The following is an 18,332-nucleotide window of genomic DNA, read 5'->3' as shown; positions in this document are numbered from 1 at the left end:
GTAATTTGCAAAACTTAAGCCTTTCTTTGTAAGAGCACCCCTTTGTTCCATTCACTAATCTTGTTGCCCTTCTCTGTACTCGTTCCAGCAGCTCTACACCCTTCTTGAAATGAGGCCTCCAGACCTGTATACAGTACTCTAGGTGTGGCCTGACCATCGCCTTATACAATGGAATAATCACCTCCTTATCCCTGCTGGAAAAATTCCTGTATATCATTGACAATACTCCATGAGCTACTCTTGCAGCCCGTCTGCACTGCTCAGAGAACTTCATATCTGCCTGCACAACCACCCCCAAGTCCCTTTCATTCTCTACCACTGTCAGTGTAGTACCACAGAGTTCATACGTTGCTCTGGGGTTGCTGTTTCCCATGTGTAGTACTTTACATTTGTCAATGTTAAACTTCATTTGCCACCTCTCAGCCCATCTGCTCAACCTTTCCAGATCCTGTTGCAGCAGCATAGTGTCAGTAGTGTCCTTGACAACCCTGCCAACCTTTGTATCGTCTGCAAACTTGGACATTAAGCCCGATATACCATCATCAATATCATTTATAAATACAGAAAACAATAATGGACCCAACACTGAGCCCTGAGGACTAATAACGTCAGTCCACGATGAGCAGTGTCCATTGATTACCACACTCTGTCTTCTCCCCCTCAACCACCCCTTTATCCATAGCAGCAATTTGCCTCCAATGTCACACTGCTCCAATTTGTGTAGCAGTCTTCCATGTGCAACAGTATCAAAAGCCTTTCTAAGATCCAAGTATATAATATCAAAGTTATTCCCTGCATCCAGTTCTTTTGTGACTGCATCATAGTATCCAATCAAGTTGGTCAAGCAAGACCTCCCCTTAACAAAACCATGCTGTGTCTGAGCTATAACTGAAGTCTTGTCTAAATGATCTTGCAGTGCTTCTTTAACCAGTGCCTCCATTAATTTTCCTGGAACAGAAGTTAAGCTCACAGGTCTATAATTACTTGTGTCAGCCTTTGATCGTCCTTTGTGAATTGGGGTCACATTTGCAGATTTCCAGTCTATGGGTACCTCCCCTGAGTCCAGGGAAGCTCTCATAATTATGGCTAAGGGTTTGCTTACTTCCTTTGCTGCCTCCTTTAATATAACTGGATAGGTCCCATCCACCCCGGGTGCCTTTCTTGTGTTTATCTTCAACAGTTTCTCCTCCACTTTACTCCCAGTTATTTCAAGATTCTGTAGCTTACTGCTAGAGTTGAATACACCTCTGGCATTCCCTCGCTGAATAACTCCTCATCTGTGAATGTCGATGCAAAATATTCATTTAGTTTGTTAGCTACCTGAGCAGGATCATCAACACTTGACCCATCAATATCAAGTGGACCAATCTGATTCATTCCCTTCCTTCTAGAGTTTACATAAGTAAAGAACTCTTTGCTGTTTTTCTTTGCATCCCTTGCCAAGGATTTCTCGTAATCTGCCTTCGCCTGCCTAACCTCCTTTGTAACTTGGTTGCATATCAACTTGTATCTATCATAGGCTTCTGTGTCGTGTTAATTTGTATGTATCCCATGCATTTTTCTTCTCTGCCATATGCCTCATTAGTTCATCTGACATCCATTTTGGCCTAAACCTTGAACAATATTTCTTAGTTGGTATGTAAAGCCTAGTAGCTTCCAAGAGAAGTTCTTTGAATGCTTCCCATTTTGAATTTGCTGTTGGTAACATCATCAGTTGGTAACATCATACTGTCTCAGTCCATCGTAGTCGCCTTTACGGAACAATAACCCTTCCCTTTACCCCTAATGGTAGTTACCTCTGAGTAAATCCCACTTCAGCACACTGTGATCACTGCCACCTAGTGGTTCATTTATCTGCAGATTCTTAATGCATGAAGAATCACTGCTGATAATCAAATCAAGTTCCCTCTAGTTGCCTCCCGAACATGCTGATGTAGAAAACAATCATCCAATAAATCCACAAAAGTCCTGCTAGTGTCTGAGTAACCAGCCCCCAAATTCCAGTCAATATCTGGGAAATTAAAATCTCCCATTATAAGACACTCTGATTTACTGGCCCACTCTATTTCCCTGTACAGTTCCTTATTATACTCATCAGAGTCATTAGGCCTATAGCACACTCCTACTCTCAATTTTGATCTCCCAATGTTTATGTCACACCAAACTGACTCCACACTGCACTGTCCAGCGATGTCGACTGGCTTCACTTCCTTGGTTTTTATGTGTTTCTTAACTAATAGCATAACCCCAACCCCTCCTCCCTTCCTATCCTGTCTATCCTTTCTGTAGACGTTGTACTCCCCAAATTGCAGTTCTGCATCCCTTATATCTGTGTGACACCACGTCTCTGATATCCCAACAATATCTGCCTTCGATGTTTTGAGCAATACCTCAAATTCATCAAATTTATTTACTAAACTCCTAGCATTGGTGTACACGCAAGTATACCTGCACTTGTTTCTATTCTTAGCTACCCGAACACAACCCATGTGTTTACTTGTACCGCAATGGCTCCCAGCAGTCTCTGAAATACCATGCATCTTGTTTTTCAGGCTTCTGCTCATTCTAATAGAAGCAGTGCAAGAATCTCTTTCACCTCTGCCAGTGGCTACTGTCAATCTATTGGTCTTTGTCTCCCCCCAAGCTAGCAGTTTTCCGACCCACCTAACACTGCCTCGATAGCATCAGCAAATATTCTTGCACCCTTTCTATTTAAGTGTATCCCATCCCTGTAGAAGCAATCTCTCCTGTTAATAAGTACAGTCCAGGCTGAAAAAAATTCTACCCCTTGAGCCTTGCACAATCTTTCCAGGGCCGAATTGATCGACAAGGCTCTCATCATATACTCCCTCCTATCGTGTCTGGGCAGAATTGCAGACACTTTCAAATTCAACCCTAATTCTCGGCTTTTGTTCAACAGTGACCTGTACTTGTTAAGTAATTCTGCCGGTCTACTACTCTTAATATTATTAGTGCCAACGTGTACAACTATATCACCTTTTGTGCCCTTAAAAGATGATATTCGCTCTACAACGTCATCAACCTTTGCCCCTGGCAGACATACCCTGGTCCTGTTCCACCTATCTTTTTTACAAAGCATGTTCCCCGTTTCCCCTGACAAAAATGGATCAATATGGATCAACTATGGATCACCCTCTAAGCCCCTTAGATATCATGGAATATGGGGCTATTATTTAGTCCTTAGGTGGTTGCATTTAATAATACCAGGCCACCTAGGCCTTATATTTTGCTAGAGCAAGTGTATAAACTAAGTAAATGCATGAACTGAATGTTCCATGTTTGATAGTAATATAATATGAAAAAGTAATTATTGAACTAGCAATTTTGTAAAGTATTTATGCTTCACATGTTTAGGTAAGGGATTGCCTTGATCATTCAGCATCACCAATAGATGGCCTCACTCTTACTGAAGCATTGCACTCAAGGTAATAACTCTTAAATTTGTAATTAAATTAAATTTTAAATTCATATTTATTTGCAATGTACATGAATAATTAATACCTTTTGTATATTTTTGATTTAATGGGAATATGATAAGGTATTAATCTTAGTTTTCAAGTTAGAAACCCTCCAGTCAGTACACACAGTCACTCAACATTTTCAAGCTGTTTCATGAAAGGAGTGGGAATCAGTTTTCAGATAGCACACTGAACTATGACATAATATTAAAATTGTTACAAGGTATTGAGAAAATTCAGTTTATTCAGTGTATGTTAATGAAGCATTTCCCTAACTTAAACATCTAAGCTTCAACTTAATATTCTTTAGTACGGTTAACCAATCCCCCCCCCCCCCCCAGACACACTTACAGCCCTCAGCCAACACAAATTCATTATAATGTAGTTTATATTTCAAAAAATTAAAAAGCAAATGTTTTTATGCAAAAATTTTGGCAGGCAGTTGCAGATGAGTGTTGATTGGATGATCCCTCTGAATTAGGCTTCTTACATGCAAATTCACTATCACCATCCTGTGGTTTGCTGCAAAGTTTGCATGAAGAGCGGTTGTCTTTTCAGTGTTTTCTTGAAATGATTGTACATATATAGTTTCATCATTAAAGAATTACTGATTACAAGGATAGGCAACATGTGGGACATGGAAAAATTTCTCTATTATGAAGGCAATCTCTGATATTATTGATACCTGGAATGAATTCTCTCCATTCTGTAGAGGTTTTTGTAGCAACTATATCCACAATTATACATGACTACCCTGGCTTTGAAAATGACTTACCCAGTGTATTTGAATGATAAATGAAGACAGTGCCAAGTGGTCTGCCCTGGATTCACTTTATAATACAAGTATATATGTGTGTTCTAAGGTACATACATATATACCCTTAAAAAATATGTACAATTTATAAATCTTTGTCATTTTCTTATTTCTTTAATAGTAAATAAAAAAAAATAAAGTATGCTGATAGTATATTTTTACTTTAAATTGAACACTGCCCCCCATTGAACATGAATTTTCACTTAGTGTGAAATTTTCCAGGAATGCATTCTTCGTGTTAAGTGGAGGTTACCTGTAATTGTATTAATCTTATCATATTATCTAAGTCTTCTGCATTTAGTTACAAAATTACTTTTTTAATTTGTCTGAGTGAAGTAAATTTTGTTTCATAAGATAACTGGAATAAAAGGGCTTCTTTGGTGTAGTGATTTTATTGCTTGTCAGCTGTGTCGAAAGGTCTAGGGGTATTTTAATTCCATTGCTGACTGAAGCATATTAATGGCTTTTTTTCATTTGGGATTGTAGGCAGATAGATGGCCTTTAATTTGTGGTGTTATTCTGTGATTTTAGTTAGCAAATGATGCAAGCATCTGCCTAAGAAAGCCCATATTAAATATAGCCTGCATAACCTTTGGTATCTCTTCTTATTATTTGTCTAATTTCTCTATAAATTCAGAAAACCCATCTCAGAATGACTAGCTGAGAGTTTATCCCAACTGTTTACTCTTCTGCTACAGGCAGGTTTTCTCATAATTTTATGAAAGATACATTTGAAACCCCACACATGCAAGGGAACAACAGTCCAGAGATATTCAATTATCAAAATTGTAGTCAAACCAGTAGGGAGCAGATTTCAAACCTTGTTCACTCTTACAAGTCAAAAGAAGTATTAGATCTTCTATTAAACTCTTATCTTTAACAGCTTTTTTAGTGATATATTCTTGAAATGCAGTTTTCCTTTGCAGTATTAAAATTAGCACGAATTAATGAAAAGTGTAGTTAATGTTCCTTGACCTAACCTTCTACAACATTCTAGAAACTCTGTTTAATTTCAAATAAAACAGAACAGTTTTATTTTGCCAAGGTTACTTTGAGATTAAAAAACTCCAAAACTTTGATACTGCAACCAAATAAATAAATTCAAGCTTCCTTAAACCTAAACCAACCATTTCACATTGGAATCACAGAACAAATCCTATGGAAAATAGCCATGAAACCAGGGAAATTTAATGGAATAAATATGCACACTCACATTAAAAATTCCTTAACTTCTTATCATTAACTTGACCTAGTTTAAAATTCAATGCTCAGTAACTAGGCTGTGATGACCTCTTTTTTGCTCCCTTTAATATAATTGGCTAGATTCTGTCAGCTGCTGCTACATTATTCACTTTTGACCAATGTAATATTCCCCATTTCCTTTTAGGTTATGAAATCATTCAACTTTCAATTAGTAATAGTTTGATACTAGAGTTTCCAAGATATCCTTTAGAGTCACCTGTGTGACAATTTAGCGGAGATGAATCAGATTGGTCCACTTGATATCAATAGTTCGACTGCTCATGATCCTGCTCAGATAGCTGATAAATTGAATGAGTATTTTGCATCTACATTCACACATGGGGGATTATTCAAGAAGGAGAGAGCCAGATGTTTATCAAACTGTAACAGGGTGCTTAATGATTTTGTAATAACTGAGAGCAAAGTGGAGAAGAAATTGTTGAAGTTAAACATAAGAAAGGCATCTCAAGTTGATGGGATCTATCCTGTTGTATTAAAGGAGGCAGCAAAGGAACTAATCAAACCCTTAGCCATAATTATGACAGCATCCTTGGACTCGGGAAGTCCCCACAGACTAAAGATGTGCAAATGTATCCCCAGTTCACAAAGGGGGATCTAAGGGTGACAAGAGTAATTACAAACCAGTTAGTTTAACTTCTGTTCTGGGTAAAATAATGGAGTCATTGGTTAAAGATGCATTGCAATATCATCCAGACAAGACTGCAGTAATCAGATGCAGCATGGGTTTAAGAGAATGTCTTGTCTGACATTTGATTGGATACTATGATGTGATTACAAAGGAACTAGATGCAAAAAATAATTTTGATATCATTCTTGGATTTCAGAAAAGCTTTTCACACTGTTGTGCATGGGAAAATATTGTACAAATTGGAGCAGTATGGTAGTAGTAGTAGTGGCGTGTGATGCAAGAAAGCAAGTGTATGCTTTCTTTCATCATATGTACCATCAGCCAAAAAAAAAAAAATCACACCATTCCCTCCAAATGCCTGTCCAGTTCCTCCTTAAATTTCTTTAACCTATCAACTTCCACAACAATTTGAAGTTTGTTCCAGCAAAACTAGACAAAACGCTGGCTAAATGCAAATTTCCACACATCTATTCTACAGCTGTCTTTTCTTAATTTGAATTTATGCTCCCTTAGGTGTGTAATCTGAACAAGTTAAAGGGTCCCATCAGAATTCAGAGTGCTCAACCCATTTAAGGCCTTATACACCTCAATCAGATCACCGCACAGGTGCCTAGTCTCCAGCCACTACAATTTGCAGAACTTCAACCTCTCTTGGTAATAGGATCCCTTCATTCCCCCTCACCCTTGTTACCCTTCTCTGTACACACTCAAGCAAATCTACATCCTTCCTAAAATCAGGCCTCCAGACCTGTACGCAGTACTCAAGTCCTGACCATTTCCTTATACAGTGGGACAATCACCTCCTTTCCCTGCTAGCAAAATTCCTATATATCATTGACAAAACCCCATGACCTGTCTTGGCAGCCTGACTGCATAATTACTCCCATGTCTTTTTCATTTTCTACCATCTTAAGTGTAGCACAACACAGTTGGTATGTTTCTCTGGTGTTACTTCTACCCATATGCAGTACTTTGCATTTGTCAAGGTTAAACTTCAGTTGCCACTTCTTAGCCCATCTGCCCAAATTTTCTAAATCCTGTTGCAGTAGCACACTGCCATTACTGTCATTAACAACCCTGCCAACCTTTGTATCATCTGCAAACTTCGACACTAAGCGTGATATACCTTCATCAATATCATTGATAAATATACAAAACAACAGTGGGCCCAACACCAAACCCTGGGGACTCCACTAATAATATTAGTCCATGAAAAGCAGCACCCATTGATTAACTCCCTCTGTCTTCTCCCACTCAACCATCCTTTTATCCATTGTAGCAGCTTATCCTTAATACCATTCTGCTCCAATTTGTACAATAGTCTTCCATGCGCAACAGTGTCAAAAGCTTTCCTGAAATCCAAATATATGATATCAAAATTATTTTTCGCATCCAGTTCCTTTGTAACCACACCATAATATCCAATCAAATTTGTCAGACAAGACTTTCCCTTAACAAACCCATGCCGTGTCTGAATTATTGCTGCAGTCTTGTCTAGATGATCCTGTAATGCATCTTTAACCAGTGACTCCATTATTTTACCCGAAACAGAAGTTAAACTAACTGGTCTGTAATTATTCGTGTCACTCTTCGATCCCCCTTTGTGAATTGGGGATACATTTGCACATCTTCCTTCCGTGGGACCTCCCCTGAGTCCAAGGATGCTCTCATAATTATGGCTAAGGGTTTGTTTAGTTGCTTTGCTGCCTCCTTTAATATAACTGAATAGATTCCATCCACCCCAGGTGCCTTTCTAACTTCAACAATTTCTCCTCCACTTTGCTCTCAGTTATTACTGCTACAATTTGATAACCTTATGCCATTTTCAAACCTTAACTCATGTGTGAATGTAGATGCGAAATACTCATTCAGTTTTTGCTATCTGAGCAGGATCAACAGTTGAACCATCGATATCAAGTGGACCAATCAGATTCAGCCCCTTTCTTTTAGAGTTTATGTAAAGTAAAGAAATCCTTGCTGTTTTTCTTAGCATCCTTTGCCAAAGAGTTTTCGTAATCTGCCTTTGTCTGCCTAACTTCCTTTGTGACCTGATTACAGATTAAATTATATCTGCCATGGCTTCTAAGTCTTTGATAATTTATAAACATCCCATCCATTTTTCTTCTCTGTCACGAGTCTCGTTAGTTCATTTGATAACCATTTAGGCCTAAACCTTGAACAATATTTCTTAATAGTTATGAAACTTTTAGTAGCTTCCATGATTAATTCCTTGAATGCTTCCCACTTAGAATTTACTGATAGTAACATCGTCAGTTGATCCCATACAGAATTTAAAAACTGTCTGAGACCACTGTATCACCTTTACGGAAGCAAAAACCCTTTCCTTTACCCGTGATGGTAATTATATCTTTAAGTAAATCCCACATCAGTACACTGTGATCACTACCACCTAGTGGTTCTTTTATCTGCAAATTCTTAATACACAAATGATCACTGCTGATAACCACATCAACGGTATTACCCTTTCTGGTTGCCCCTTGAACATGCTGCTGCAGAAAACAATCATCCAATAAATCCACAAATCTTACTTGTGTATGAGTGACCAACCCACAAGTTTCAGTCAATATCCTGGAAGTTAAAATCCCCCATTATAAGACATTCTGATTTACTTGCCCACTCTATTTCTCTGCACAATTGTTCATTGTACTAATTCGAGTCATTAGGCCTATAACACACTCCTACTCTTATTTTTGCTTTCTCAGTGCTTATGTCACATCAAACTGACTCAACAGTGCACTGTTCATATATATATATATATATCAACTGGAAGCACTTCTTTTGATTTTGTTTTTCTTAATTAACAGCATGACACCCCTCCCTTTCTATCCTTTCTGTCCACATTGTACTCCCCAAATTCCAATTCTGCATTCCTAATATCAGTGTGACATCACGTCTCTGATATCCCAGCAATATATATTGCCTTTGATGTCTTTACCAACACTTCAAATTCATCAAATTTATTTACTATACTTCTAACATTGGTATACATGCACCTATTCCTAGTTACCCTGACACATCCCATATACCCACCTGTTTCACGATGACTGCCATCAGTCCCTGAAACCCCCAGCACCCCTCGCTCCTGGTTGCTACTTATTCTAATAGAAGTTGTGCAAAAATCACCTTCACCTCTGCTTGTGGTTACCTTTAATCTTTGTTTGTGAATCTCCCCCAAGCTAGCAGTTTTCCTGGTACTAAAGTTAAGTTGTTAAAAATGGATAAAAGGGTGGTCTATGTTGGGCTAAAAATGGATAAAAGGGTGTGGTCTATGTATACTAAAATATACATTAACCTTTAAATGAAGTGGGGGAAACCACATTTGAATTTAATGTTTTATGAGATATGTGAACCATATAATTTGGCATGAAATTATTATTAGAAAATCCACTTAGTTTTACAATTTCCTATAAAAATTTCAGATGATTATATCTTTATTATAAAAAAGACTATGGGTGAGCTAAATTACATGAAAAAAAAAAAAAAAAAAAAGCTGTTCAAGAATAATTTTAGGTAAACATTAAATAATGTTATTTAATAAGTAGTACTATTTGGATATTTTTGTAAATCATGGCTGCCTGGATGGTTATAATTTGTGAGAGAATGATATATTTAGATAACTATTAATGGTTTATTCTTTCCCACAGAGGTACCAACATCCGTTATCTGGGCAAGATTGTAGATTTGCTACTCAAGAGCCCTCAATTGGAATACATTGCAGTAAGTGTTAGTTAAATGTTTTAAATAAGTGTTAATTAATTTAAACAAACTTAATTAAGATAGGCAAGTACTCTTATTTCAACTTTTCATACAAAAGAAATATTTGCTTACAAAGTCATAGTAATTTTAATTATGTAAATATATCTGGTTGTATTACTTTTTTTTTATTTTGAGTTGTAATTTTCAGAAATATATACAAAAGAAAGTTGCTCCAAAGGACAGAAGTAGAAAGGATAGACCTTTTCCTCCTACAATTCTGAATGTCTTTAGAATGGTAGGAGGAAGCTTACCAAGATAGTGAACTCAAGAGTAAGATGCTAGTAGTCAGCTTCCTCTTTAAAAGATGAGGATGACTTTAACTATTAGAGTGTAACAGAGGTAGAAGTGTGGATGGGCAGAAGTTTCAGCCAACAGCATTAGCAAGAAACCATAACTACTATTTGGACAAAAGCAACTGTCTTGCCTTTAGCTTTTCAAAATAGTTTAGATTTATTAATAATTTATCCACAACTGTTGCAAGTTTTGATGTAGGCAGAGGATGATGGAGATTTTAGTACATACCAAAAGTGAATAGCCTTAGCATATTTATTGGAAAACCATGGTTTAGATAAAGTATGCAAGTTCAGGGTGAAATAAAGGATTTTGTTCCTCAGAATTTCACTGGCATGATCTGAGTAAGTACGAGGATCACAAAATTGTTAAAATGGCATGCCAACCAATGAAATGAGGAATAGAAATTATGTGAATTATTCCATTTCATGTGTTTGTGATTCCAGGCATGGAATTGAGAATGGCCAAGGAGAAGGGATCATCCACAGGTTGTGATCTGATTTATATATCAGGTGTTGTGCGCGATTAGGATTATTTATTTAGTTTTTGTAGGTAAATGAAAAAGTTGAGGTAATTCTTAATAGCAAAACCCTCAATGTCTCTTCCACCTGGTTCTGTACAATCAGAAAATCAAAACTTTGGAGTTTTGATTTTTTGAGTTGGAGTTGAGCTTTAAAATTACCGTGGAAAATTACTTGACTCTAGAACCAAAGAGATTTTGAGCCAAAAGAGATCAAATTCTAGATGAAGTCTCTAGAAAGAAATATCAGAGTGGACCGATACACGGGTACCAATTTAAAGTGGAAGGAATTGTAGAAAATATTAATAGGATCTATTATTAGCATTTTAATAAAGCCATTGATTTCTCGTATTCCACCTTTTCCAGAAGAAATATTTAGAGTAGATGAGTTGAGGCTACTGAGAATTCAGATTCTCTCAAAAAAATTAAGTGGTTTTTTGCAGATCATAGATGGAAATGGATATTACTGAAATCGGGATGGAGACCACATGTATTTGTAAACTGAATTAGGAAATTTTTTGGAGGTTTATTTTAATTTAATTTAATTTAATAATTATTTATGATGCACCGATGCAGTTAAGGTGTAAGACTACTTGAATGTGATATTTGAATTGATAGTATCCATATGGTGAAAGGAAGCTTCAGGATTTTGCTGCACTAGCAAAAAAAAAAAAATATTATATATATATATATATATATATATATATTATATATAAAATAATAAATAAACAGTAAAAATAACTTTCTTTTTATATAAAAAAAGAAAATCTACTTGTGTTTCTCTCTTTGTGTAGGTAATTATCCAGCTGAACTTTGAATTTAGCCAATTATTTATTCAATAATTAACAAAGGAACTGACTAAACAAATTCTATAATACAGTCTAAACAACTTTCTCCATAATTTACATTTATGGGAAAAGTGGTTATTTCAGTAGAATTCATTTAATTTTATTTTACTATTCCCTGTCTGAAGTAAGTTGCCAAGCTCTGTATCCGACATATATGAAATTTTTCTTTCATAAATGGGCACTTTTTTGCAGATCTCACCAATTAGGTTGCTAGTCTTTGGCCCATTCAAAAAGCTTTGTTGGGTTTGCAAGTGCAATCTTACAGTTGCACTTCTGCAGTGGAATTATGACCTTTCTATCTTACAAGATAATGTTCACGATATCATTCATAGGACACCATAGGCTCTCCTTGCTATATATGCTGCATGGTCCTTGAGGTTGTCGCAGACAATTCTCTCAGATATGCCAGACAAGCTGTACTTGCTAACTGGGTTTAAAATGCTGGTGGAACTGATATTTGGGTGACATCTCTCTTGCCACAAGCAAATTACAAATATTGCTTCCTTTGCATCTAAAAAAACTTGATTTTCTCTTTCACTCTTGGCATTACTCTTCTTCCAAACAGCTGTTCATTCTGTACAAATCGCAAATCTACCCTACCATGGAATATTGTTCCCACATCTGGGGCAGTGCCCCCAAAACCTCTCTCAGGCTTCTAGATTCCATTCAGAAGAGGCAGTTAGGTTAATTAATGACTCATCTCTAACAGTCTCTCTTCACTCTGTCTCATAGACGTACTGTTTCTACTGCATGCCTTTTCTACAGATACTTCCATGGGCACTGTTATTCTGAATTGGCTTCTATAATTCCTGCACTCTTTCAAAACAGTCCGAACACATGCCACCACCAGCCAACATTCATTTACTGTCCAACTTCAAAGTCACAGAACTGACTTTTAATCTTCCTCATTTATTCATTCAATTGCCATTTTCTGGAACAGCCTTCCTTCATACGTATTTCCTGAAAATTACAATCTACAGAAGTTCAAGTCTAATGTCAACAAATATCTTCTCAATCTCTAACCCATGCATGGTGCTAAGTACTATATGTTCTAATACTTCTCGTGTTTGGGGTTTTCATAAAAAAAAAATGGAGAAGTTAATACCCACCTGTATCATAACTCCTAGATCTCTTTCTTCTACCATGTCAAGTATGCATTATTTTGGGGTTGCTATTCTCTTGATTTTTCAAGGTAATAGCATTTTTCTGTATTAAAATATAGCTGTCCCTTTTCTCAATATCCTTGATGCTCATCTGAATCATCCAGAAGATGCACTCGTTTGTGCTGATCATGAACCATCCTTCCAATTTTCACTTCATTGCAGATTTTGACATTGTGCACCTCTACACCTTGAATTTCAGTTATGAAATTCAGTCAGTAGTTCTACAATAAATTATTGGAATATCCCACAGTTAAAATTAAACCAGTCTGAAGCATAGCCATCTGCCTCCTACACTGCCATCCTCAATGTAAGGAATATTGATCCTGCCATGATGCTCAACATAACCTCAAACGACATGGTTCGTACTGACATTAAAAGGCTATCATGACAGTAGAGATATGGAGATGCCAGAGCTTTGCTTTGGAGACCAATCATGGTTTTTCACATTTAAACCTTAATTAAGCAAAGTGATTATAATACAATAGCTGATAGTTAAAAATATTGCTTAGTGCCACAGAAGGGTAGCAATTTCTATATTCAAGGGTGTGGCAACCATTACCCTTGACCCTTGGTTGATCACACTTGGATGGTCACTTCCAACTCACAGGCATAGTACCACATAATTAATAACAGTTCCACTAGCATGAAGTGGCAGTGCAAGCAGGCAATTTGTTTGTCACAGAACTGGACTTTGATGAAATTTACCGCATTTCACTCACAAAAGGGACCTCAGTATTAGTTCTACAGCATTAGACTTCAAAGGTTTGGCCTTAACCTGACACTGATATATTTTATAATGCATGCACTGGAGTGGAAATGATCGCTAATATTTGTTTTGTTTTTTTTTATTCTCGTTAAATAAGACTTCAGAGAAACTGTTTACATGCCCCATTCCATAGAATGAGGGGAAGTATGATGCCCATTGTTGTTTTCTGTATTTATCAATGATATTGATGAAGTTACATTACGCTTAATGGCAAAGTTTGCAGTTGATACAAAGGTTGGTATGGTTGTTAATGACAGTAGTGACTGCAACAGTCACTATTATATGATGAGAGCCTTGTCGATCAATTTGGCCCTGGAAAGATTGTGCAAGGCTCAAGGGATAGAATATTTTTCAGCCTGGTCTGTACTTGTTAACAGGAGAGACTGCTTCTTGCAGGGATGGGATATACTTAAATAGAAAGGATGCAAGGATATTTGCTGATGCTATCGAGGCAGTTTTAGGTGGGTCGGAAAACTGCTAGCTTGGGGGGGATACAAGGACTAATAGATTAACAGTAGCCACTGGCAGAGGTGAGAAGTGATTCTTGCACTGCTTCTATTGGAATGAGCAGAAGCCTGGAAAACAAGATACAGTATATTTCAGAGACTGCTGGGAGTCATTGCGGTGCAAGTAAACACATGGGTTGTGTTAGGGTAGCTAAGAATAGGAACACATGCATGTATACTTGCATGTACACCAATGCTAGGAATTTGATAAATGAATTTGAGGTATTGCTCAAAGCATCAAAGGTGGGATATTGTTGGGATATCAGAGACGTGGTATCACACAGATATAAGGAATGCAGAACTGGAATTTGGGGAGTACAATGTGTACAGAAAGGATAGACAGGATAAGGAGGAGGAGAGGTTATGCTATTAGTTAAGAAACACACAAAATCAAAGAAAGTGAAGCCAGTCGACATCGCTGGACAGTGCAGTGTCGAGTCAGTTTGGTGTGACATTGGGAGATCAAATTGAGAGTAGGAGTGTGCTATAGGCCTAATGACTCTGATGAGTATAATAAGAAACTGTACAGGGAAATAGTGGGCCAGTAAATCAGAGTCTTATAATGGGGAAATTTTAATTTCCCAGATATTGACTGGAATTTGTGGTTTGGTCACTCACACACTATCAAGGCTTTTGTGGATTTATTGGATGATTGTTTTCTACATCAGCATGTTCGGGAGGCAACTAGAGGGAGTAATATTCTTGATTTGATTATCAGTAGTGATTCTTCATGCATTAAGAATCTGCAGATAAAGGAACCACTAGGTGGTGGAGGTGACAGTGATCACAGTGTGCTGACATGGGATTTACTCAGAGGTAACTACCATCAGGGGTAAAGGGAAGGGTTTTTGCTTTCATAAAGGTCACTATGATGGTCTGAGACAGTATTTAAATTCTACACAGTGGGACCAACTGATGATGTTACCAACAGCAAATTCAAAATGGGAAGCATTCAAAGAACTTATCTTGGAAGCTACTAGGCTTTACATACCAACTAAAGCCTAGGTTTAGGCCTAAATGAATGTCAGATGAATTAATGCGACATTAGCATTAGTAGAGGCATATGATGCAAGAAAGCAAGCTTATTCAGCATCAGCCAAAAAAAAAAAAAAAAAAAACCACTCCCGTTTCACCCCTCCGTTCGTTCGAAATACCTCTCCAGTTGAGCTTTAAATTTGTTTAGGCTATCAACTTCAACAACAAGTGATGGAAGTCGGTTCCACCAACCAACCACCCGCTGGCCAAAGGCAAATTTCCGCACATCTATCCGACATCCGTCCTTCCTCAATTTGAATTTATGCCCTCTGAGGTGATTATTCTGAGCAAGATGAAGAATCCCATTGGCATTGAGCATGCTCAAACCATTCAAAGCCTTATACACCTCTATCAGATCACCTCGCCGGTGCCTAGTCTCCAGACACTGTAATTTGCAAAACTTAAGCCTTTCTTCAAAAGAGCAACCCTTTGTTCCATTCACTAATCTTGTTGCCCTTCTCTGTACTCGTTCCAGCAGCTCTACATCCTTCTTGAAATGAGGCCTCCAGACCTGTATACAGTATTAAAGATGTGGCCTAACCATTGCCTTATACAAGGGAATAATCACCTCCTTATCCCTGCTAGAAAAATTCCTGTATATCATTGACAAGACACCATGAGCTACTCTTGCAGCTCGTCTGCACTGCTCAGACATATGGCAGAGAAGAAAAATGCATGGGATACATAAAAATTAATGGGTGACATGGAAGCCTATGATAGATATAAGCTGGTCTGTAAGCAAGTCACAAAGGAGATTAGGCAGGCAAAGGCAGATTATGAGAAATCCTTGGCAAAGGATGCAAAGAAAAACAGAAAAGAGTTCTTTACCTATATAAGCTAAAAGGAAGTGGATGAATCAGATTGGTCCACTGGATATTGATGGTTAAATAGTTGAGGATCCTGCTCAGGTGGCTAACAAACTAAATGAGTATTTTGCATCTACATTCACACATGAGGAGTTATTCAGGAAGGGGAATGCCATAGATGAAGTAAACACTGGCAGTGAGCTAGATGATCTTGTAATAACTGAGAGTAAAGTGGAGGAGAAATTGTTGAAGATAAACACAAGAAAGGCACCTGGGGTGGATGGGATCTATCCAGTTATATTAAAGGAGGCAGCAAAGGAAGTAAGCAAACCCTTAGCCATAATTATGAGAGCTTCCTTGGACTCAGGGGAGGTACCCATAGACTGGAGATGTGCAAATGTGACCCCAATTCACAAAGGAGGATCAAAGGCTGACAAAAGTAATTATAGACCTGTGAGTTTAACTTCTGTTCCAGGAAAATTAATGGAGGCACTGGTTAAAGAAGCACTGCATCTTCTAGGATCATCTAGACAAGACTTCAGTGATATCTCGGACACAGCATGGTTTTGTTAAGGGAAAGTCTTGCCTGACCAATTTGATTGGATACTATGATGCAGTCACAAAAGAACTGGATGCATGGAATAACTTTGATATTATATACTTGGATCTTAGAAAGGCTTTTGATACTGTTGCACATGGAAGACTGCTGCACAATTTGGAGCAGTGTGGCATTGGAGGCAAATTGCTGCTATGGATAAAGGGGTGGTTGAGGGGGAGAAGACAGAGCGGTAAATCAATGGACACTGCTCATCGTGGACTAATGTTATTAGTGGAATCCGTCAGGGTTCAGTGTTGGGTCCATTGTTGTTTTCTGTATTTATAAATGATATTGATGATGGTATATCAAGCTTAATGTCCAAGTTTGCAGATGATACAAAGGTTAGCAGGGTTGTTAAGGACACTACTGACTATGTTGCTGCAACAGGATCTGGAAAGGTTGGGGAGATGGGCTGAGAGGTGGCAAATGAAGTTTAACATTGACAAATGTAAAGTGCTACATATGGGAAACAGCAATCCCAGAGCAACGTATGAACTCTGTGGTACTACACTGACAGTCGTAGAGAATGAAAAGGACCTGGGGGTAATGGTGCAGGCAGATATGAAGTTCTCTGAGCAGTGCAGACTGGTTGCAAGAGTAGCTCATGGTGTCTTGTCAATGATATACAGGAATTTTTTAGCAGGGATAAGGAGGTGATTATTCCCTTTTATAAAGCAATGGTCAGGCCACACCTAGAGTACTGTATACAGGTCTGGAGGCCTCATTTCAAGAAGGATGTAGAGCTGCTGGAACGAGTACAGAGAAGGGCAACAAGATTAGTGAATGGAACAAAGGGTTGCTCTTTTGAAGAAAGGCTTAAGTTTTGCAAATTACAGTGTCTGGAGACTAGCCACCGGGGAGGTGAACTGATAGAGGTGTATAAAGTCTTGAATGGTTCGAGCATGCTCAATGCTGATGGGATTCTTCCTCTTGCTCAGAATAATCACCTGAGAGTGCATAAATTCAAATTGAGGAAAGACAGATGTAGGATAGATGTGCGGAAATTTGCCTTTAGCCAGCGGGTAGTTGGTTGGTGGAACAGACTTCCATCGCTTGTTGTGGAAGTTGATAGCCTAAATAAGTTTAAGGCTCAGCTGGACAGGTATTTCGAACGAACAGAGGGGTGAAGTGGAAGTGTTTCTTTCTTTTTTTTTGGCTGATGCTGCATAAGCTTGCTTTCTTGCATCATATGCCTCTACTAATGCTAACAGGATCTAGAAAAGTCAGGCAGATGGGCTGAGAAATGGCAACTAGAAAAATAACACTAGAACCGAGAAATAACATTGAAAAATACAAAGTACTGCATGTGGGTAGCAGTAACTCCAGGGTAATGTACCAACTGTGTGGTACTCTCGGGTAGTGGAAAATGATAAAAACCTGGCAATTGCGCAATCATTTGTGATGTTCTCCATGCAGTGCAGACAGGCTACCAGGACAGCTCTTGAGGTTTTGTCAGTAATATACAGGTATTTTGCTAGCAGGGATAAGGAGCTGATTATCCCATTGTATAAGGCAGTTATTAGACCACATCCATGTAGTAAGTGCCAGTCATTGTGATCATGAAATGAATTGAATTTTAATTCTATTAAACTGCAAATATAGAAGGAATATTATCCACAAGCTATAAATGTAAAGTTTATATTAATAAGCTTTATATTATATTATTTATAATAAGATTTATATTAATAAGCACAAAATTACACTTTATTACCTTACCAATTAACAAAGTTAGATGCATGAAAATTGGAAGAATTTTTTCCGCAGATTAGTAAATTAAAAATAAATTTATGCTTACATATATAGTTTAATTAATACTGTAATAATATTATATGTATGCT

At 37.6% G+C, this 18,332-nt stretch overlaps 1 protein-coding gene across 1 annotated transcript in view; it reads left to right on the top strand.

Moving 5' to 3' along the window:
• The window catches only part of clu (clustered mitochondria protein homolog), a 292,499-nt gene that overhangs the window by 147,626 nt on the left and 126,541 nt on the right, over positions 1-18,332 (top strand). Inside the window, exons 22-23 of the mRNA XM_090370384.1 lie at positions 3,376-3,446; positions 9,850-9,922. Of these exons, the coding sequence (XP_090226510.1) occupies positions 3,376-3,446; positions 9,850-9,922 (144 nt within the window). The remainder of the gene's footprint in view (positions 1-3,375; positions 3,447-9,849; positions 9,923-18,332) is intronic.

This window comes from Mastigoproctus giganteus, chromosome 3 (assembly GCF_048544385.1).
Source record: "Mastigoproctus giganteus isolate SK-2022 chromosome 3, ASM4854438v1, whole genome shotgun sequence".
NCBI classification, from domain to species: domain Eukaryota; kingdom Metazoa; phylum Arthropoda; class Arachnida; order Uropygi; family Thelyphonidae; genus Mastigoproctus; species Mastigoproctus giganteus.
This window is presented reverse-complemented; position numbering and strand designations above follow the sequence as displayed.